General features: G+C 34.2%; 1 protein-coding gene across 1 annotated transcript in view; it reads left to right on the forward strand.

Moving 5' to 3' along the window:
• Window positions 1–9,996: 9,996 nt before the first annotated feature.
• The window catches only part of LOC100929658 (sodium-dependent phosphate transport protein 3-like), a 93,717-nt gene continuing 80,539 nt past the window's right edge, over window positions 9,997–23,174 (forward strand). The window contains exons 1-2 of the mRNA XM_012545827.3: window positions 9,997–10,054; window positions 16,554–16,679. Of these exons, the coding sequence (XP_012401281.2) occupies window positions 16,592–16,679 (88 nt within the window). The 5' untranslated portion in view covers window positions 9,997–10,054; window positions 16,554–16,591. The remainder of the gene's footprint in view (window positions 10,055–16,553; window positions 16,680–23,174) is intronic.

The raw sequence follows: 23,174 nt of genomic DNA on the forward strand, positions 1-23,174 counted from the left end.
CTAATTGTACAATATTTCAGAGTCTGATTCTTTTTGTACAGCAAAATAACGTTTTGGTCATGTATACTTATTGTGTATCTAATTTATATTTTAATATATTTAACATCTACTGGTCATCCTGCCATCTGGGGGAGGGGGTGGGGGGGTAAGAGGTGAAAAATTAGAACAAGAGGTTTGGCAATTGTTAATGCTGTAAAGTTACCCATGCATATAACCTGTAAATAAAAGGCTATTAAATTTAAAAAAAAATAAATAAATATAATCTTTATTTCTTTGGGAAAAAAATAAAATTATTTCTATGAATAGTTATAATTTGTGAATGAATTATTGAAAGGAGATAGTACTTGTCTGGTTTGGCAAAACTTGGAAATTTCTTCATCACATTTTGGTTATTTACTACCAAAAAGAGAGCAAGCCACTCTATTATGAATATCATTAGGTATATAAGTCCATCAGGGTCTAACCAGACACTAATACGAAGCTGTCCTTATTCTGGTTCTGACTGGTTGAGTTCTCATATGGTCAAAGCTGTGGATCCATCTTAGTAGTTCCTTGGAAGACATCATATATATAATGACTTTTCATATTCTGTATTGGTGAGTTCTTTATACTTCCACATTAGTTATTTCCTATTCAGTCTAGTTCCCAACAGAGTCTAATGAATCTTTTGTTTGTTCCTGTTACACTCTTCTGTTCTTCAATTTCCTGATATTGGATTCCCTTTAAAATCTATAAGTTTTTTGGTTTCTGTTTCCATATTGAAGCCCTTCTTGTTCATTTTACTTATTTGTTTTTTAAGAAGTATTTCATTCTGACCTAAGTTCAAATCTGGCCTCAGACATTTAACACTTCCTAGCTGTGTGATGCTGGGCAAGTCACTTAACCCCAATTGCCTCAGTCAAAAAAAAAGAAGTATTTCATTTGGCTCAATAATCTGGAAACTGGAGGGGCTGTCTTTGAGCCTTTTTACCTTCTTTCTAGCTTATACTTTGTCACTTGACCACGGTAGGAATATACATACCATGACCCTCGGTATGGGTCATGGTGGAATTCTCTCTTCTCTGCATCTTGCAAGAAATGATATCCTCAAACCTTAGAGTTCAATATAAAAAAAAATGTATCACAATTCTATTTGCTCTCATAATACTAATTGCTCTTTTACTTGCAAAAAGAGCTAACTTCCTGCTCCTTCTCACACATGCTAAATAAGAAAACAGTTTTATTCTAGAATATAATTTCAGCTTTCATTTAAAATTATTGTAGACAAAATAAAATACTCAGGGGTCTACTTGTTAAGCAAACCCAAGAACTTCATGAACACACTTGCAAAATACTTCTCACACAAATAAAGTCAGATCTAAACAATTGGAAAATAGCAATTGTTTGTGGCTGAGCGGAGCTAATATAATAAAAATGACAATTCTGCCTAAATTGGTCTATTTGTTCAATGCCATACCAATTAAACTACCAAAATATTATTTTATAGAACTAGAAAAAGTAATAACAAAATTCATCTCAAAGAACAAAAGATCAAGAACATCAAGGGAATTAATGAAAAAAAAAAAACCAAAGGATGGTGGTTTAGTGATATCAGATCTAAAATTATATTATGAAGCAGCAGTCATCAAAACCATTTGGTACTGATTAAGAAATAGAATGGTGAATCAATGGAATAGATTAGATACACATGACACAATAATCAAATATAGTAATCTAGTATTTGATTAACCCTCAAATTCCAGCTTCTGGAATCAGAACGCACTATTTGACAAAAATTACTGGGAAAACTGGAAAATAATAGGTTAGAAATTCATCATAGACCTACATCTCACATCCCACAAGGTCAAAATAGATAGATGAGTTGAGCATAAAGGATGATACCATAAACAAATTTGGAGAATGAGGCAAAATTTACCTATCAGATCTTTGGAGAAGGATAGAATTTATGATAAAAGAAGAACTAGAGAACATTATGAAAGGTAAAATGTACAACTTTGATTACTTGAAATTACAAACGTTTTTCACAAAAGAAAAAACCCCCGACATAAAACAAGATTAAAAGAGAAGTACAAACCTGGGGAAAAGTCATTACAGCCAATATTTCTGATAAAGGTCTAATTTCTAAAATATATAAAGAACTGTGTCAAATTTATAAGAACACAAATCATTCTCCAATTAATAAAATGATCAAAGAATATGAACAGACAATTTTCAGAGGACGAAATTAAAATTATCTATAGTTATATGAAAAAAATTCTCTAAATCACTATTGGTTAGAGAAATGCAAATTAAAATAACTATGAGGTATCACCCTGACACCTCTTAGATTGGCTAAGATGACAAAAAAAGATAATAATAAATGTTAGAGAGGATGTGAAAAAATTGGGACACTAATGCATTGTTGATAGAGTTGTGAAATGATCCAACCGTTGTATAGAGCAATAAAGAACTATTCCCAAAGGACTATAAAACTGGGCATACCCTTTGGCCCAGCAGTGCCATTACTGGGTCTCCATCCCAAGGAAATCATAAAGGAGGGAAAAGGAGCCACATGTGCAAAAATGTTTGTAGCAGCTTGTGATAGCAAAGGATTGAAAAATGAGTAGATGCCCATCAATTGGGGAATAGCTGAACAGGTTGTGATACATGAAGGTAATGAAATATTATTGTTCTATAAAAAAATGACAAACAAGCAGATTTTAGAAAGGCCTGGAAAGATTTACACGAACTGAAGCTGAGCAAAACAAGCAGAACCAAGAATACATCGCAGAAAATAGCAGACTAAAATGTTAATGGAAAATATTTTTAAAAAGAGATAAAAATACCCCCAAAATTCCACTTAGAAAACTATCACTTTCTGGCCTGGATCTGGCCATGGATCTTTACATATGACTTAATGATCTCCAGCTCTGTTTGAGTTAGACACCATTAATCTAGATCCATTTTAGATTTAATTTGTTAAGAAATTTTTCAACATGGAAAAGTTGAAAAACAAAAGTAGGAATGGAGACAGAATAATATTTTCCAAACTCAAATTATAATATAAAACAATCATCATAAGAATTATTTGGTATCAGTGTAAAAATTGGAAAAAATAGATCAATGTGCCAAGGTAAGTAAGAAAGAATTTAAAACACCTGATTTCAATAGCCCAGGGCTGAGCTGACTCTAGCAAATATTGATGATCTAAGAGTGAATGAGAACATTCTACACCCAGAATTTCCTTAAACATTTATTGTGACATATAGATGAAGACAGTATGGTCATATTGTTGAATGATGTCTGGGATCTTTCCCTCTGAAATCAATAATCAACTTTATGCTTCCTTCCAATTATTACTCAAGTACTCCAGGCTGGATGTGGTGAAATGTATGGCCCTGGATTCAGGAAACTGTCTCAAGATGGGAAACCAGTCCATTGCTTTGACTGTATCCAGTGACCAGAGGAGAAATTTCAAATCAAAAGGGTAAGATAACTCCTCAAGTCTCTTGGCATCACACGTAAATCATGGAAACATTTCTGTCTGAGGAAGAAGTGATATATATATAGTCAATGAGGAAATAAGAGAAAAATTTAAAAAAGCAAAGTTGGATCTCAGAGTGGCTGACTGGCATTAGAAAATTTGCTTTATGATCACTGAAAAATGTTCTTTTATTAACTCATTTTATTAATCTGTGTCTTTTAAAAATAGTACCCTTATGGTCTGTCTTTGTCATTGGAAACTGTCAGATAGGTCTGACTTGGGCTTAATATGTGTCTAGGCTTATATTCAAGGACAGTCATGAGATAAATGAATGGGAAAAAATGTTTATTTGCATAGCACTAGACTTAGCTCTAGGGATACTAAGTCAAAAGCATGCCCTGTTCTCAAGGTACTGTGATTTTAATAGATAACATATATAGTTACTTTCAATTACAAGTCAGATAGAAAGGCCTCATGATCCTTAGGATATGAAGCCTAGGTATTTGGAAATCAATTCATTCCACTGCATAAGTGAAGAAAGCAATTGTCTTTTTCAACCCTCAGCTCGCAAAAGAAAAGCCAGAAATCTTTTTGAATAGAATGCTGAATACTTCTCTGGCATGGATACCATGGCAAAACAGTTGTTAATGAATCTTTTAAGGTATTTCCATTGATAACACCATATCTGTTTCTGAAGCTGAACCACTTGACACCACCAAGGACTTTGGAAGCAAGAACTTTCTTTTAAATGATTTTGATTTAAATTTTGAGCTCCAAATTATAGTCCTCCTTCCCTCCCTTTCATTCCTCCTCCCTGAGATGGTAAGCAATCAGATATTGGCTATTCATGTACAATCCATGTAAAACATTTCCTTATTAGTCATTTTGTATCAGAAGACTCAAAAAAAAAAAACTAAAGTGAAAAATAGTACATAGATATAAAATACTTGTACATGCACAGCATGTCAATGGCACATCAATCCAGTGAAAAATCCCCCTCACTTTCTCACAAACACTTCATATAGTCAAAATTTCTTGTCACTGAGGAGATATGACATCATTAAAATATGATTCCTTCTAGAAGAGAAAATCAGGGGGGAAAGGGAAGCACAGTGGTACAAAATTGAAAGGGGAAAAGAAACTAACAAAATTGTTTAATGTTACACATTCATATCTGAAAACTTTTTCTCTCTCCTTGTAGAAAACTTATAAAACAAACAAACAAACAAACAAAAAAAGAGAAAACTTATGATGCCCCATAACTGTACAGATTCCTTTTAATCTTTTCACTATATACTACATATGTATTAACTGATAATTATAAACAAAGCCCAGTTAAGTAAGAGATTTCCTCTTTGAGTCAATCTCTCTCACTGACAGTTCCTAACCTATAATAAAAATAAAACATCTTACTGCCTTTTATGCTAAATTGTTCTATGGCATGATGGTTTTTCTCAAGCATTATCTAATTCAATAAAAATACTTTAAAATTGTGAGAAATTGCTGTTTAGGGTTTCTGATGATCTTACTTAAAATGAACCCCCAGCAATACTTAAAAGTCTATGAATGTCAAACAGAGAAAAAAGAGAAAAATCTTAAAGTCTCAGAAAAGTGTCAAGTATTTCAAAATTAGGTTAGTGAAATTTTGTGGATGATCTTGTCAGTAAATTATAGAAAAACCCACAAATAAGAATGCAATAACAATTTCCAGCATGGACTGATTATCTTTGTTCTCTTTCCCTAGTATGGGTTGTATTAGCAACCTTGCAAGTGCCTTTATGTGAGGATCTGTCAAGAAATTAACTCTATTATACAGAGCACAAACTTCTTAAAGAAAGGATCCGTTTGGTTTGTTGTTTCGATTCCCCATTACTTATCACAAGACTTTGTGCCTATTAGATAGGATATATTTTGAAGTTGAATTCAGTCAGCAAATATTTAATAAGCATTAAATGGTGCAATACATTGAACAATTCTCTACTCAATAAACAAGTTAAAGGTAATAGCAAATTGTGATAGGTGTCATATACAACTTCACAACTCAGCATCAGAAGAGGGGGAGAGTCAGTTAGTACACCCATTTGAATCTTTGAAACCTGGATAAATTCCTTTATCTTTGCCCTTTATGGACAAAATACAAAACCGCGTTTGGCGTTTAAAGCCTTTTACAACCTGTTCCGTTCCTATGTTTACAAATTTTACTTTACTTTATTGCTCTCTATTAACTCTACCATCCTGCAACACTGACTTCCTCTTGCTGTTCCTCATGCAGGATACCATACAGCTTGTTTCTACAGTTATTTGCATGTCAGCTCTTCAATTTAAAGGTGAGCTCCTTCATGATAGTGGTAATGTTTTTACCTTTCTTTGGATCCTGTCATTTACCCAATGTCTGGCAACAGAGTAGAGTTTAATAAACTCTATTACTCAACTGAGTATGAGACTACTTGGTTATTTCACAAAATCAGCCAATTACAAAATCTGAGAGTTGTAATCTATCTTAATCCAACCCATCCACAAAAGAAATCACCATTATGATATATGTAGCTTGTGCTTAAAGTGGGGGACCTGGCCACCTCTAACGTGATATCATTTCATTGGGGGATGCCTGATATCAAGTCTAAATTTGCCTCTTTGTTAATTCTACCATTTTCTCCTAATTATGATTTCTGGGATAATTATACAAGTTTAGCCTCTCTTCCATATAACAGCCTATCAAATACTTAAACATAGTTTTCATGTCCTCTCTGAGACTTTTTTCTCTTGGGTAAACATGTCTGATTCTTTCAACTGATCCTCATAGGACAGTCACAAAACTCTTCCTAGTTGCCCTTCAATGGATATTCTTATCACTGTTTTTCTTAAAGTAGCCCAGAACTGAATTCCACACTCCACGTAAGATCTAACAAAAGCAGGTAAAAGAGGAATGGTCCTTTTGTTCTAGGAACCTGTGGATCTCTTACTGCTACCAATGATTTCCCTACTCCTTCCCTACTCCTTGTAGCTTCCCTACTCCTTCTCTCTTCGCCGCCCCCCCCCCCCCATATCATGTCATTTACTCTTATGGAGTTTATAATCCCTACTCTTATGGAGTTTATAATCTATGAAGACTCCTAAATATTTTTCAAGTAAACTATTTTTTAAGGTTTACTTGAGAAATTGATTACTAGTCATTTTTACACTTTCCCCTCTAAATTCCATATTATTAAGAATAACCCAATGCCTATCCTATCAAGACCTTTTTTAATCTTGATTATGTCAAATTTCCTATCAGTTTGAATTTTCTGAAAAATTGAAATGCATTCTATTTATGCCTTTATGCAAATTGATGATGTAATGATACACAGTATAGAGTTAAGCACAAATTCTTTGAATGTTTCACTTGAGATTCCTTGCCATGTGGACACTGAGCCATTAACAACCAGTTTTGAATTCATTTAATTGCATTCACATGGCAGATCTCCAATGGTGAACTCTAGGGATCTAGTCTAAGCCCTGAAATGCTTTGTGAGGACCGAATTAGCACCCTGGATACTTTAGAATCAGCCGGAATCGGGATAAACAAAAGTCCTTGGTCTTTATTCTTGGTCAAAGTGAGAGGAATGAACACAGGAATCTCCACACCTCTTTTCTTTGTCTCCCAGCCAGAAGTCACTCTGGCTTGTCTTACTCCATCCTCTGATCCCCCGTCCAATTCTCTGTATACACCAACAGATTGAGCCAGCACAGAATAGTGGGGTGCGCCATTTTCCAAGCATATGCTAATAGAGTATTGTCCAATTGGTAGTTAGCCTTAAGTGCTCGGTTGTCCAATCAACCCTTTACAATGCTTAACATTAAAAAAATTCTAATAAAGGCAGAGATAGCATATTTGTCAAATTTGCAGATTACATTAAAGTTAAAAAATCATTTACACAATAGATGACTGTGGATCCTGATGGCCTAGAACACTAAGTTGACTCTATTCAGATGAAATTCATTAGGGATAAACATAAAGTCTTGCACTTAAGAACAACAACAAAAATTTATTTCCCAAATATAAGACTGGGAAAACATGGAGAAACAATGGATGTCAGGAAAAAGAAATTGAAGCCATAAGAATGGGCAATGAGTAGAAACAACAGTTGTTCTGAAAAGAAATTGAGTTGAGTTTTGTTTTGTGTGTGTGTGCACGCCCATGCGTGTTTTGTTGCAGACTGCAAACTCAAGAGGAGTCAGCACTAATTTCTTCTGAATAGTGTGTATTACGCCATCCAGAGCCATACTTCAATCCTGGGCTTCTTTTCATTAAATCTTAGTTTCCAAGAACAGCTAGGTGGTACAGTGGATAGAACAATTAACCCTCCAGTCAGGAGGACCCAAATTCAAATCTAGCCTCACATGCTGGATATTTACCCTTTTTTGCTTTGGAAAAAAAATCTTAGTGAAACCCACAAACTCAAATCTGCTTCCATAAATTAGGACCTAGATTTTTTCTTTCTCGTTGCCTAAACTTTAGGAATTTGTATAAAGGCCCTTGCAGTCAGAAGTTTTTTTCTTGGAGTCAAGATTTTTTTTGATAAAATGCTATATAGATATATTTTCTCATCTTTTATTTGGGATGTTTATTTTTAACTCAAGTGTAAAATTTACATTTATCTCTTTTGAATTTTATTTTATTCAGGTCAGACCAATCTTGTGTTTTATCATTTGTAAACTTCTAGATGTTTTTACAGTCTTTCCCCCAACTCATTCCTCTTTGTGACTCCAAAACTTCTCTAAATATAATGTCTTTGCCATTTCTAAAATAATTTCAAGTTGGTCCTCACGATTGTATAGCAGTTCTTTTAATTGTCCCTTGCTGATTCTCTTTCACATTTTCCATGATAACTATTGCAAACGTTTTCTTATTTCTTCAAACTTCCTATCATACTTTCTATTCTCTTCCTACTGGATCCTTTGATAAGACACAGAAGGACCCATTCTCCTACATTATGGTAGCACTCCTTGCTTTGTAGCTCTTCTCACTTTTCTTTAAGAAGTAATAGACAATTTTGGCTGGAGGATGAAGAGAGGAAGGGAGAGATAAAATGACAGCAGAAGGAATGATGGTAAAGTTCAGTGAAAGTGAGAGGATCTAGGGACATGTAAAGAAAATTAAAGACAGTGATGGTACTGTTCCTTGCCCAGGTTGGCTGCCAATTCCACTAGCCATACCCTGGGATACGGTAAATGTATCCAGACATGGTCTGAGGTCTCCTTCAGCAAACAGATTCCTGAGGGAACATTTTCCACCAGATCCTTTGTTACAATTCCTGTCCCATGAATGAATGTGGATCCTAATGCTAGAAGTCCTAGAGTCTTAAGCCTGCTGATTAGTCATATAGGGAGTATGAGTCAAGCATCTTGAAAGAACTGTGATAACATTACTTTGCCAGATCAAAAGAGATGTTTATAAGCCCTAAAACTCCTATGTGAGAATTAATCCTGAGAGCAAACATCTGAGGTCTAGGAGAATGATAACCCTATAGCTATTCATAGATATGAAATATTGTATGCTAGACAGCCAGGTGGGACAGTGGCTGGAATGTAGAACTCAGGAAGATTCAAGATCATATCCCTCAGACCTCATAAGGATATCAGTCAGCTGTTCTGATACCTTCTTTTTTGAAGGACTGTAGCCCTTCAACTAATGGAGACAATAAAACCTTTACCTATAAAGCCAAAGGATGATAATTTTTCCTGATCACTCCTACTGGGTCATTTGGAAATTTCCCCTCTGAAATTGGAAATTTCAGATACATTATCCTTATAAATGGGATTTCTTATCTCAGGACTTTAGATCCCTGCCTTGACAGCTAACAGCAGATTTTCCCTTATCACAGATCCCTGGTTCCCAGAAGGATGACTTTTAATACATGGTCTTGCTTTAATTGACCACCTCAATCTTTAGCAATTTGTTTTGTTCTTATCTTGAATTTAAGGGCTCTATAAGAGTTTGATAGCCTATTGACAAACCAGATTGATTCTTACCATCACTGAAACTAAGTAAATGTGAATGAGGTTAAAGTAGCTCTAGAGAGGTAGATGGGATAGTGAATAGGATAAAGAACTTGAAAGTAGGACAGATCTGAGTTCAAATACTGCTTTCAGTATTTATTAACTAGGTGATCCTGAGCAAGCCATTTCAACCTTTCTTGATTTTCTCATCTGTAAACTGGGGATTACAAAAACCCTCTTTTCAAAGGGTTGTCTGAGGATGAATGGACTCAATAGCATATGTATAAGCACTCTGCAAATCTTCAAATATGATGTATTACTTATCACTATAATACAACATAAAAATGTTCAGTTAACTGATTTAGAAATATTATTACCATTAGAACAAAAACTAGGTATCAATATGAAACCTCAGTCCATCGGTCAAAAAACCTGGGAGGAAGTTAAAAATTAACTACAAAGTAAAATGAAAAGTTTTAACTTTCAGGAATTAAGGCCAAAGTATTTCTGATGAAATCTGGGATGTCACATGATTATTTATTTGCCTGCAGGATCCTGGATAATGGTGAGAAAGTCTTCAGGAGCAAGAATCGACATTTTATTCTCCCTCAGGTTTGTCTTTGATCTTTTATGATAGGAATTGGTTTTCCCCTTTGTGTGCTTTCTCCCATTTAATAACTGTGTTTACTAAGACCTTGAGGACAGCATCTTTGGTAAAGGTGAGGGGTGGATCAATAGTGCAATGCAGATTTATTATGCAGATTTATTATACTTTCCTTCCTTTGGGAATAGATAAGAGTTTTGAGTGAATTTGTTTAAGAGAGAAGGCAATCATCTGGAATATTCTAAGATGATTTCATTAAAAACATATGCAACACATGGTCCAAAGGGAAAAAAAATTTGTGAATTATCTCATTTGTGACATGGAAGTATAATCAGAAGGACCTTAGATTTTGAATCAGAAGACTTGGTTTAGAATCCTGGCTCTGATATTTATTAACTTTGTGACCTTAAGCAAGCTGATTAACCACCATGCACCTCAGTTTCTCCATTTGTAAAATAAAAGTATTGAATTAGTTAATTGCTAAGTTTTCTCACAGCTCTAAATCCAACCATCTTTTATCCAAGTATTCTCTTCCAAAGTGCCCAAGGCCTCATAGGAGAGTTATCATCATTCATCCCAACTGTGAATTACTTAATCAGATCAACACCTAAATGAACACATGGGAACTAGAACTTTGATTGGCAGAGGGAAAGGAGGAAAAGGAGTCAGGAAGGACACTCCTGATTGGGGAGGAAGTTAAGGGAGGAATCTAACAGCCAAAAGAAATTATGAAGAAAAAAGAGCACTGACTGCCCAAAAGTGGGCCCTCTAAGTGTTCAATCTATGTTTATTACTGATAGTAATATTGAAAGAGAGAGTATGAGAGAGGAAAAGAAATTAGAAAATAATAGGAATTTCAACTGACTACTTTATAATTTTTTCAGGTAGGAGTCTAATAATTTATGTGAATTGTCAGTTCCTGAGCTGAGGTAGCAAGACTTGCTTGGAATATAGTATATATCAGATTTATATGTTCCATTCAGTGCTACAAATTCATCCCAGATTCCCTAATTTAATCTAATGTCTGTCTGTATTCATCTATCATCTATCTATCTATCATTTATCTATCTGTCTGTCTGTCTATCTATCTATCTATATACCTATCTATTTATCATCTATTTCTTTATCTCCCTATTCCTTTCTTACTGTTGAAGGCACCCTGTCCACTGTCCCATACGTCTGCATAACTGTTTAACTTAATTCACGATTACTTAGTTTCGGTGATGGTAGAGTCAATGTGGTTTGTCAACAGACAATAAAACTCTCACAGGATCCTTAAATTTGAGATAAAAAAAATTACTAAAGAATTGAGCAATGAAAGCAATACCCACGTCTTATGAGTAGCAGCAACAAACAATGAGCATCAAATATATGTAAGGAACCAAACCCTCATCACACTTGCAAAGAAAACAGAAAAAACTGAAAGAAGTGAACCTGGCACCTACGTTCTCTTTATTTATTATCATTAGACTACTGTGAAAGGTAGGAGAGATTTGGATATTTGAAAGACTTTTGTTGTATGTTCTTTCAGATATCACAGGTTTAGAAATCTGCCAATTATCCTTTGGTGACATTTAGGTCCCCATGTATATACCTTGAAGCAGATGTATGCACCTTTTGAATTAAAGGTTTTGGGGAGAGAGGGGCTTTCAGACTTTTAAATCATGACTTGTAGCCATTTGGGAAATGGTTGAGGTATTTATTCTCTTCCTCTTTTACCTAAACCTATTCTCTAAAAGCAGCATCATAGAATGGAAAAAGCAGATAGGTAATACATAACCTGGAGTCAGGAAGAAATGGATTCAAATCTGGCCTGAGATACTTATAAGCTATATGACCTTGGACAAGTCACTTCATCTTTGTTTACCTCAGTTTCTTTATCTGTAAAATGGGGAAAATAACACCACCTACTTCCAAGGATTGCTGTGAAGATCAGATATTATAGTTTTAAGTCACTTAGGACAGTTCCTGGCATACAATATGTACTCTAGAAATGTTCAATCATTTCCCAGTCATATCTGACACTTCATAACCAATTGCGGGGGGGGGGGGATTTCTTGGCAAAAATATTGGAGTGGTTTGCCATTTTCTTTTCTAAATCACTTCATAAGTGAGGAAATTAAGGTTAAAAAAAAGTTGTGAGCCCAGAGTCACACAGCTAGCAATTGTCTGAGGAAGACGAGTCTTTTAGCCTCCTAGTCCAATACTATCCACTGCATCACCTCGCTGTCCATATAAATCAGCTATTATTTTGAACTCAAACATCTTAGGTTTGTTTTTGTCACCTGTGTGACTCTGAGCATGTCACTTAACCTTTCTGAACTTCTGTTCCTCATCCATAAAAAAAGTGGATTGGACTAGCTAACTTCTAAGATCCCTTTTAGCTCTAAATCCATAATATGATATTACTGTTGGCAATTCTTGCCAAGGATTGAGCAAAGACAGTGACTCTCTACTTTCTATAGCTTGGTATATATAACCACTGATGAAAAGCTGGACTTGGAGTCAGGGTGATCCTCTGACATATATTGGCTGTGTGGTTCTGGGCAAGGAACTTAATCCCTCAGAGCCAAACAACTCTCTAAGATTACAACTTGCACTTCAATTGCCAATTTGCATTTCTACAAAGGGTTTTCTAATAAAAAGCTCATTACATGGTGAACTCACAGGCCCAGATAAAAGAAAAAGAATTATATTAATTTGGTTTTGTCTTCCTCAGTATCCTATATGAGATACTTTGATGTAGAGGAGATAAGATGTTTTTAATCTTAGATTGTTAAACATTCTCTTTTTAAAAATTTTTTTTATTTAATGGCCTTTTATTTACAGGTTATATTTATGGGTAACTTTACAGCATTAACAATTGCCAGACCTCTTGTTCCAATTTTTCCCCTCCTTCCCCCCACCCCCTCCCCCAGATGGCAGGATGACAGTAGATGTTAAATATATTAAAATATAAATTAGATACACAATAAGTATACATGACCAAACTGTTATTTTGCTGTACAAAAAGAATCGGACTCTGAAATATTGTACAATTAGCCTGTGGAGGAAATCCAAAATGCAGGTGGGCAAAAATATAGGGATTGGGAATTCAATGTAATGTTTTTAGTCATCTCCCAGAGTTCTTTCGCTGGGTGTAGCTGGTTTAGTTCATTACTGCTCCATTGGAAATGATTTGGTTGATCTCGTTGCTGAGGATGTCCAGGTCCATCAGAATTGGTCATCATATAGTATGGTTGTTGAAGTATATAATGATCTCTTGGCCCTGCTCGTTTCACTCAGCATCAGTTCATGTAAGTCTCTCCAGGCCTTTCTGAAATGATCCTGTTGGTCATTTCTTACAGAACAATAATATTCCATAATATTCATAGACCACAATTTATTCAGCCATTCTCCAACTGATGGGCATCCACTCAGTTTCCAGTTTCTAGCCACTACAAAGAGGGCTGCCACAAACATTCATGCACATACATAAACATTCTCTTTTCAAAGGAAGGTGGATTTTTCTACTAAGATATAAATGAAGTTATCAAATCTATAGCTATAACTTGACTATAGTTTTTTTATAACTTGATAAAATTCCTTAAAGGAGAAAAAGTCTATCTGATTTTGAGCGTTAGTGGTCAGTGAACAAAATCAGTAAGATATTTTTTGTGGAATGCTAGTAATTTCTTAATTTCAGATGTATAAAATGTCAAGGAAAGGACTTCAGAATTTCACTTAGTACAACTCATACCTCGAGAACCCATTATCAACAATTGGTCATCAAACTACTTAAAAATTCTAATAAGGAAGAATGCGCAACCTACTAAGGTAGTCCATTCTCCTTTGGGTTAGCTCTAATTTTTAAGAAGTTCTCCCTTAGATTCTTTTTATACAGCAAAATAATGTTTTGGTCATGTATTAAAAAAAAAAAAGTTCTCCCTTAAAATGATTTTAATATGTCTTTCTGAAACTTCCCAACTTCTTTCCTTTTACCAGTCAAAACTTTTCTCATAGCTCTGCCCTCTTGGACAAACACAATTAAAATTCCTCTTGTATTCTTAAAGGGATCTCTCATACTCATATTAAGTGTTATCTTATCTAAAATTAAAAAAAAACCTCATGTCTTTATATTGATTCATTGATAGTATGGTCTTGAGATCTCTCAACATCCTCCTTGAATTACTCTGGAAACTCTCCAGTTGATCAGTATCAGTCCTAAAATATGGATTTCAATGTGGATTTACTAGGGTAAATTACAATAGGACCATGAATGCCTGTATTCTGTATAGTATTCTTCCTTCAAGGACTTCGATATTGTACTAGCATTTTTGCTTATCACAGCACCCTATTGACTCCTTTTGATTTTACAATTCATTAAAACTCATTTTTCAAATTAACTTGAGTAGCCTCATCTCTCCATCTTATTGTACTTGGGAAGAATTTTCTTTTCATGTAGCTGATAACCTCTTCATCTAGAAATAAGACTTATCCTTATTAGATGTCTATACAATAGTATATTTGGACTGTCTACCATGTCAAGGTATTTTAAAATCTTGATTGGCGTCCATTGTGTTATCTTCAAATATGATGGATTTATTTGAGTCATTCCGGACTCTTAGAGATAAGAATAAGACCTGGACATGTGCCTTCATTGGTACATGAAATAAGATAGGATCTGACCAAGACAGAATAAGATGGAAAAAGTTTCTCCACATTTCTAACAGAAAGCTAGGCAGTCTGGTGGCTAGACAATTACTTACTATCAGGAAGATCTGAACTTAAATTGGCCTCAGACATTTCCTAGTTAGATGACCTAGAACAAGTCCCTTAATTCTACTGTGTCTCCTCATAAGTAAAATGGGGATAATAATAGCACCTACATTATAGGGTTGCTAAGATTGTGATGATAAAATAATATTTATAAAGTACTTCCCCAAATTTAGTTATATGTAAATGTCAATCCCTACCATTTTTTAAAATTTTGGACTCTTTTCCTACTTGATCAATAAATTTCATTACTTCTTCACACATATACTCCATAACTAATTGTTAACAAGTCTTCCCCCAAACTGGCTGGCTGACTCTAAATTTATCAGTAACATTTTTTAAACCTTCAGTATATCTCTTATTTTACTTACAGGATATTTTCTCTGCCTTCTCCAAGAGTTGATGAAAATAAGTTTCCAGTAGGATCTTTGTCTTTATCTTTTTGGCCAGTAAGATATCATCTTCCTTCTGTAGACAATCAATCAGTCAATAAATCTTTATGATATCCCAGGCAGTAAGCCAGTGGGCAGAGATGAGGAGACAAAGTATTACAGGAATGGGAAAGAAAATGTCAAGAGCCAAGAGGTGGAGTATTTTTCAAAGTGAAATGGAAATATCTTCACATATCTGCCAAGAGCTGACGATGGATAGGATACTGGGTCTAGAAGACTTGCATTTAAGTCCGGCCTAGACACTTAACAATTGTGTGACTCTGGGTAAATCAACTAACCTTTGCCTCAATTCCTACAATGATGATAACAACACCTACCTGGCAGTGTTGTTATAAGGATTAATATTTGCAATGTGCTTAACACAGTGTTGGCACATAGAGAAAATGCTTATTCTCCTCCTTTAGACTCATCTGCCACTATTTGTTAGCTGTATTCTCTATGTTTGCTACGTCACGTATTTCCTCCATTTCAGATGCCTTATTTTCTGAGACATACTGTGGGGACCCAATGCAGCATCCTTTTGTTCTGAATATGTTTCAGCACTGAATTTCAGTTCCTCACAGCAAAAACTTTCCAAAATAACACTGAATTTATTTTTATTTTCTTTTTTTGAGAAAAATTCCTCAAATGAATAGCCTTTCTAGTTTGGTGTGAACTGTGTGTGATTTCTTGTTAGCAAATTTGAAATATGTCATGAATTGTACAAAGTTTCTTTTCTATATAATAGGGTAAAATATTTGTTAATGTGAATTCTTTTTTTTTTAGGTTGACTTTTTTTTTTAATAACGTTTTATTGACAGGACACATGCATGGGTAATTTTTTTTTTTACAACATTATCCCTTACCCTCATTTCTGTTCCAACTTTTCCCTTCCTTCCCTCCACCTCCTCCCCTACATGGCAGGCAGTCTTATACATGTTAGATATGTCATAGTATATCCTAGATACAATCTATGTGTGCAGAACCGAATAGTTCTCTTGTTGCACAAGAATTGGATTCAGAAGGTAAAAATAACCTGGGAAGAAAAACAAAAAATGTAAACAGTTCACACTTATTTCCCAGTGTTCCTTCTCTGGGTGTAGCTGATTCTGTCCATCATTGATCAAATAGAACTGAATTAGATCTTCTCTTTGTCGAAGAAATCCACTTCCATCAGAATACATTCTCATACACTATCGTTGTTGATGTATATAATGATCTCCTGGTTCTGAATGTAAATTCTTAATAGACATATTCAGAAATATATGATGCAATCTCATGGAAGTTCTTTTCAATTGTACTAATGGTGGTTTTCTTTCAGAAGGTAAAAAAACAATTCTTGGAAAAAGAAAAAACATAATGGCTGTCCCAGAAGATGATAATATAATCAAAGAGAGCATTAATTTACAAGACATGCAACTTGATGAAAATCAGCTGAAAAAAAAAGGTAAAGCCATGAAAGTGTTATAGAGCAAAGAATCTCTCTCTACACTGAAAAGTCATGAATTCATTTCGGTGAATTTATTGGATACTTACTTGAAACAAAGTATTCAGCACCAACTTAATAAATATCTATTGAATATTTTCTCTGTGTCAGGAAATTCATAAGATCCTGGTGATAGAAACAAAAAAAAATGCTCCCTTTCTTGAAAAAGTTTGCCTTTTATTGCAATAAGATATAAACAGATAAAGAATTGTAAGGTAATTTGAGGATGGAGAACACATTAAAAACTCATGGAAGGCAGAGATCAAGGAATCTTTACATGGAAAATGACATCTGAGCTACCTTGGAGGAAGCTAAGAATTCTGAGAGGTAGAGATGAGGAAGCATTCTAGGAATGGGTAACAGCCAGTTCAAAAATTTTCCAGTGTATTCACATTCATTTAGCTTTTCTAATTAATGTTTAGTGTAAGGCGCATGGGAACAGGAGATAGAATGCTCAGTTTGAGAAACTGTTATTAGATCATTTTGACTGAAATAGAGTATGTGAATGGGATTTAGAAATAAATCTAGTACAATATATCTGTGACTCTACTCCAGATGCTGGAATTCTGAGAGCTCCAATTCCTTGAGATACGGGGTAAGAATTGCCCCATCCCATAAAAGAAAAGGACGTAGCTATACAGTAAATGGAAAAATGTTCCCCTATCTTTATGTCAATCCCAGATCAGAATCATGTGGATAGCCAATCGTATTGAGCTAGACTTAAAGTCAGCCAGTTGGGATATTTTTCATTCAAGAGAAAATGCCATGAAAAAAATTGAGGCAGGATAACCCTACCTCATCCTGTGCCAAAAGTCATTCTTCCAACCTTTCCTATGAGAATTTCACCTGCAGTTTATGGAGGCAATCCCCTGGGGTTGCTGGCATCATGGATCAGTGACTTAATAGCATTTCTTTACAATTATACCTAAAGTCAAACAGAATGACATCAGCTGGAAGATCTTAAATAACAAATTCCAATAATTATAGCTCCAGGTGGATTCGTCTTTAAATACACTTAACCTTCCCCTCTGCCTTTATATAGTTTTCTTCTTATTACTGGAATGTATTTGCTTCTCATCTCCACATCTTAGAATTCCTAATATTTTTCAAAGTTCAACCTATATAGTATATAATAATTATTATATTATATATTATGACACAATATATTTTGAAATATATAATATATTGATATTGTAATAATGTGTTATAATATATTCTATAAAATATATTAATATATAGAATTAATTAATCATTAATGAATTAATAGATAATCCAACAAAGGAGATTGAGAAGTAATGGTCATACAGGTAGGAGGAGATCCAGGAGAGAGCAGCAGCACAGAAGACAAAGGAGGAGATTATTCAGAAGGAGGAAATGATCAACAATTTCAAAAACTTCAGTGAATTCAAGTATGTTCATGACCAATAGACCTTTCAGTTTGAAACCAAACTAAACTTTATTACTAAACTTCGCAGAGCACTTTCAGTCATATGGCAGAGCTTATTAGGGGTTGAGAAATGAAGACAGTATAGACAACTTTTTTAAAGAAGTTTGACTATGAAAGAGAAAAAAAGATATAGAGTCCAACTCTTCATGACTCCATTTGGGGTTTTCTTGACAAAGATATTGGAGTGGTTTGTCGTTTCCTCCTCCAATTCGTTTTTTTTAATTTCTTTTTTAAAAATTATTATTATTTAATAGCCTTTTATTTACAGGTTATATGCATGGGTAACTTTACAGCATTAACAATTGCCAAACCTCTTGTTCCAATTTTTCCCCTCCTTCCCCCCTCCCTCTCCCCCAGATGGCAGGATGACTAGTAGATGTTAAATATATTAACATATAAATTAGATACACAATAAGTATACATGACCAAACTGTTATTTTGCTGTACAAAAAGAATCAGACTCTGAAATATTGTACAATTAGCTTGTGAAAGAAATCAAAAATGCAAGTGGGCATAAATATAGGGATTGGGAATTCAATGTAATGGTTTTAAGCATCTCCCAGAGTTCTTTCTCTGGGCGTAGCTGGTTCAGTTCATTACTGCTCCATTGGAAATGATTTGGTTGATCTCGTTGGTGAGGATGGCCAGGCCCATCAGAACTGGTCGTCATATAGTATTGTTGTTGAAGTATATAATGATCTCCTGGTCCTGCTCATTTCACTCAGCATCAGTTCGTGTAAGTCTCTCCAGGCCTTTCTGAAATCATCCTGTTGGTCATTTCTTACAGAACAATAATATTCCATAATATTCATAGACCACAATTTATTCAGCCATTCTCCCACTGATGGGCATCCACCCAGTTTCCAGTTTCTAACCACTACAAAGAGAGTTGCCACAAACATTCGTGCACATACAGGTCCCTTTCCCCTCCAATTCATTTTTACAGAAGAGGAAAAGAAGGCAAACAGGCTAAAGTGACTTGCCAGGGAAATATCCTGAAGATAGGGAAAGGCCTTAAAGTTATATCATATAAGAGACTGAAAGACTTGAAGATGTTTAACCTAAAAAAGAAGAGTGGGGGGCATAATAGCTCTCTTTAGATATCTAAGAATTCATATGACAGAGCGATTAGACTTTTTCTCTTTGGCCCCAGAAATATGAACCAGCAAAGAATTGAAAAGTGATTTAAATGTGTTTGTTTATATGGTTTACTTTATATATGTTTATATAAAATGTATGTTTAATATTATATATATCCATGTATATCCATGTGTATATATATAATTTATTTCCACATTGCAACTAATCTTTAAGAAACTACTATTTGTGAGTTTGGACCTTGTGCCAAAGACTAACTATATAATTATCTTAAAAGATTAAAAATATTCCTCCTTTCTCCAACTATATATTTGTTAGGAAAAATTTTCTTCAGCCAAGCACTTAAACCAAAATAATATAGGACAACGACTTCAAGGCAGCTGTAGAAATAAAATCCAGCTGTCTTCTATTAATCCAAACAATAATGAGATTTGAAAGAATTTTTGTTTAGAAAATCAATTTTTCATTTAAAATGTTATACATATTAACACTTAATTAATTTATTAATTATTTAAATTAATAAAAACATTTTAATGAATGCAGTTATTAATGATAGGTATAACCCCAAATCTTTCTATAAACAAAATCTCTTTGTGATTCTCAACAATATTGTGGAGTTATGTAAGGAGCAATAATCAATCTGAAACTCAAGGAGCAAACGATCAGTTGATGAAACATGCTTGCCTTTTCTTGGTAGAAAGGCAGAGAACTTTAGAATCAAAATGCTATATTATGATGAGAGTTCCTTAGTCACTTTTGATTTTTTCTTTTCCCTATTATAAAACAGGGTTCATAGAATAGAACTTATCAGGAAATTATTATGATGCAAAAACAAAACAAAAGAAAAATGTGGCAAATGGAATGGGCTATTTATTTAGTTGGTAACCCTATAATAACAATCCACACTAGCTTATTACTCTACTTTCTACAACCTAATAAAACCAGATTGTCAATTAATTAAGTAGCAAGCACATTATATAATTTGGTTAAGAGGTGATGCTACCATATGGCACCAGCCAAGTAGCTTGAACCAAGGATAATCAGTAAATGTGCATGTTGGTTGACTTTGCAAAAGCCTACAGTATCTTCTCTGCTCACCAGAAAGTATTAATTCATTCAACTTTTATACTACTTTTGCTTTCCCTTTTCACTCCCCATCCCTAAGGTTCCAATCTCACTCAGCTTTCTGTGAATGAACTTTCATTCTGAGTCAATATAATCTAGTGTTCTGTAAAATATGCTTCAAAAATTATTAAAATGGAAACATCGCTAACATCTAGTCTAAAAAATACTATCCTACAAATAAGAAATATGCTCTCTTCTTGAGCAGCTTTATTCATAAGATTTACATGATTGACTTTAGTGACTACATAAATTTGCAAATACACACACACACACACACACACACACAATAAGGTAATCAAAATGGAGCTGAGTTGTGGTAAAAATGATGAAGAAGCAGGTCTGCAAATGCAATATTGTCCTAAACAGAGAAATCCTTCCCTAAAGAAACTGTAAAACAAAAGAAATTAAGCTCCTACCCATTGGTGTCAAAGTCCCAAAACATCATCTAGGGATCTATTTGCCACTAAGATAATCTTTTTAAAATCTTACCAGCCAAGGAAGAATTTAACATAAATATAAAACAACAAGAAGAATTTTCTTAAAATGAGGTTGTTAGAGAAGTTAGAGATAGTTAACAGAAGTTTTCTGAAATGAAAAAAAAATCATTCTAGCCTGGAATAGCACCAGGAACACTGGGTCCATTAAACAAATGATAATAATCTTACATTATCTAACAAACAACCAGTTAAAAAGCATTTATTGAGAATCTATTATTTGACAAGAACTATATCAAGTGCTAAAGATTCTCAATCAATGCTTAAAAGACACACAAACTTTTCTTTTTCTTTTTTTTTTTTAATTATAGCTTTTTATTTACAAGTTGTATGCATGGGTAATTTTTCAGCATTGGCAACTGCAAAACCTTTTGTTCCAATTTTCCCCCTCTTTCCCCACTCCCTCCCACAGATGGCAGGTAGACCAATACATGTTAAATATGTTAAAGTATATGTTAAATACAATATATGTATACATATCTACACAGTTATTTTGTTGCACAAGAAGAATCGGACTTTGAAATAATATACAATTAACCGTTGAGGGAAATCAAAAATGCAGGCAGACAAAAACAGTGGGATTGGGAATGCAATGTAGTGGTTCACACTCATTTCCCAGAGTTCTTTCACTGGGTGTAGCTGGTTCTATTCATTATTGAACAAATGGGACTGATTTGGTTCATCTCATTGTTAAAGAGAGCCACATCCATCAGAATTAATCATCATATAGTATTGTTATTGTTGTTGAAGCATATAATGATCTCCTGGCTCATTTCACTCAGCATCAGTTCATGTCAGTCTCTCCAAACCTCTCTCAAATCATCCTGCTGGTCATTTCTTACAGAACAATAATATTCCATCACATTCATATACCACAATTTATTCAGCCATTCTCTAATGGATGGGGATCCACTTAGTGGATATCATTTTATCATTTTAAGGCTTGTGTGCTTCTTAAGCCAGAGATGTACATGGATCACAATACAGAACACATACACATATGCACATCTTCTCCTCAGTTTAACTCATGAGATATTTCTTGAGAACTTACTATATACTAAGCTACACCCTAAAAGAGATTTAAAAAAACTGTATTAATCATAGTGCACTCTTTCTAGGATTTTTTACTTCCCCTTCATGCATAAATTTCTTGAAAAATGTATCCACATGATACATTCTCACCATATATTATTTCCTCAAGCCCTTAGAATCTGACTTCTGACAAACCAATTCATTCATCATTCACTCATTCAACAAGCGTTACTATGTGCTTGTTGTGTACTATGTACACACTGCTTGGATGGTAGAGATAAAAAGACAAAAATGAGATAATCTTTCTCTGAACCAGTTTTCCTTCTCTCTCAAGTTTTATTTATTACTTCCTAAAAACCCAGCGATTTTCTTTCATTTATCATCCTCCTTGACATTTTGGTAACCTTTAGCAGTATTGACCAACCCTTCTTTCTGGAAATCTGTCCCTTGGTTTGTGAGACATGACACTTTGCTGGTTCAATTCACAGTTCTTAATTTCTCCTTCTGCCTCATCAACATTTTAAAAATCTATTCATTAATATTTTAATCAATATTCTTTTCTGTATTTTCTTTCTATCCTAATCTTTATTCATTTGCAAACTCATTCACTCCCATAATTTTAATTATCATTTCTCTTGAAATGAGTTGCAAAAGTTATCATTTTTGCTGACTTTTCTCCTGAATTTCATATGCCCAGAAGACTTTTTCCTCCAGGATATCCCACTGACACTTGGACCTCAACACAACGAAAACTAGTATTATCATCTCATCTCAAAACAATTCCATTTCTCTTTTTGACTTTTGTGTTTCTGACAATAGCCTCAATTCCTTCTTTTCCCCATTGTTGTTATCTTTGACTTCGCTCTCTTCTTTTCTTATATTGTAGAGATATCATTGATCTTTTTGATTCTGATTCCAAGTCTGTTTTTTTTTTCTTTTTCCCCCAGCAATCATCTTAGTTAGGGACACCATTACTATCTGTCCGAACTAATTGCATTCTCTTAGTCAGCCTGTGGACTTCTGGGCTTTTGTCTAGAAGTTTGTCTTTATTTGTCTTGCTATACTTTGTCTTGCAGAACATCATCAGATTAATTTTCCATATGAAATATGGTAATGTTCCTCCTCTCTTTGAAAATATTTCATTTCCCCCTACTGTCTATTAATTAAAATTCAGTCTTGTTACTCAAGTCTTTCAATTTTATAGTAGCACACTCAATTTCTTTTGACTCTCCTTTTTTATTGAGCTAAAAACAAAATAAT

This window comes from Sarcophilus harrisii, chromosome 3 (genome assembly GCF_902635505.1).
Source record: "Sarcophilus harrisii chromosome 3, mSarHar1.11, whole genome shotgun sequence".
Lineage (NCBI taxonomy): Eukaryota > Metazoa > Chordata > Mammalia > Dasyuromorphia > Dasyuridae > Sarcophilus > Sarcophilus harrisii.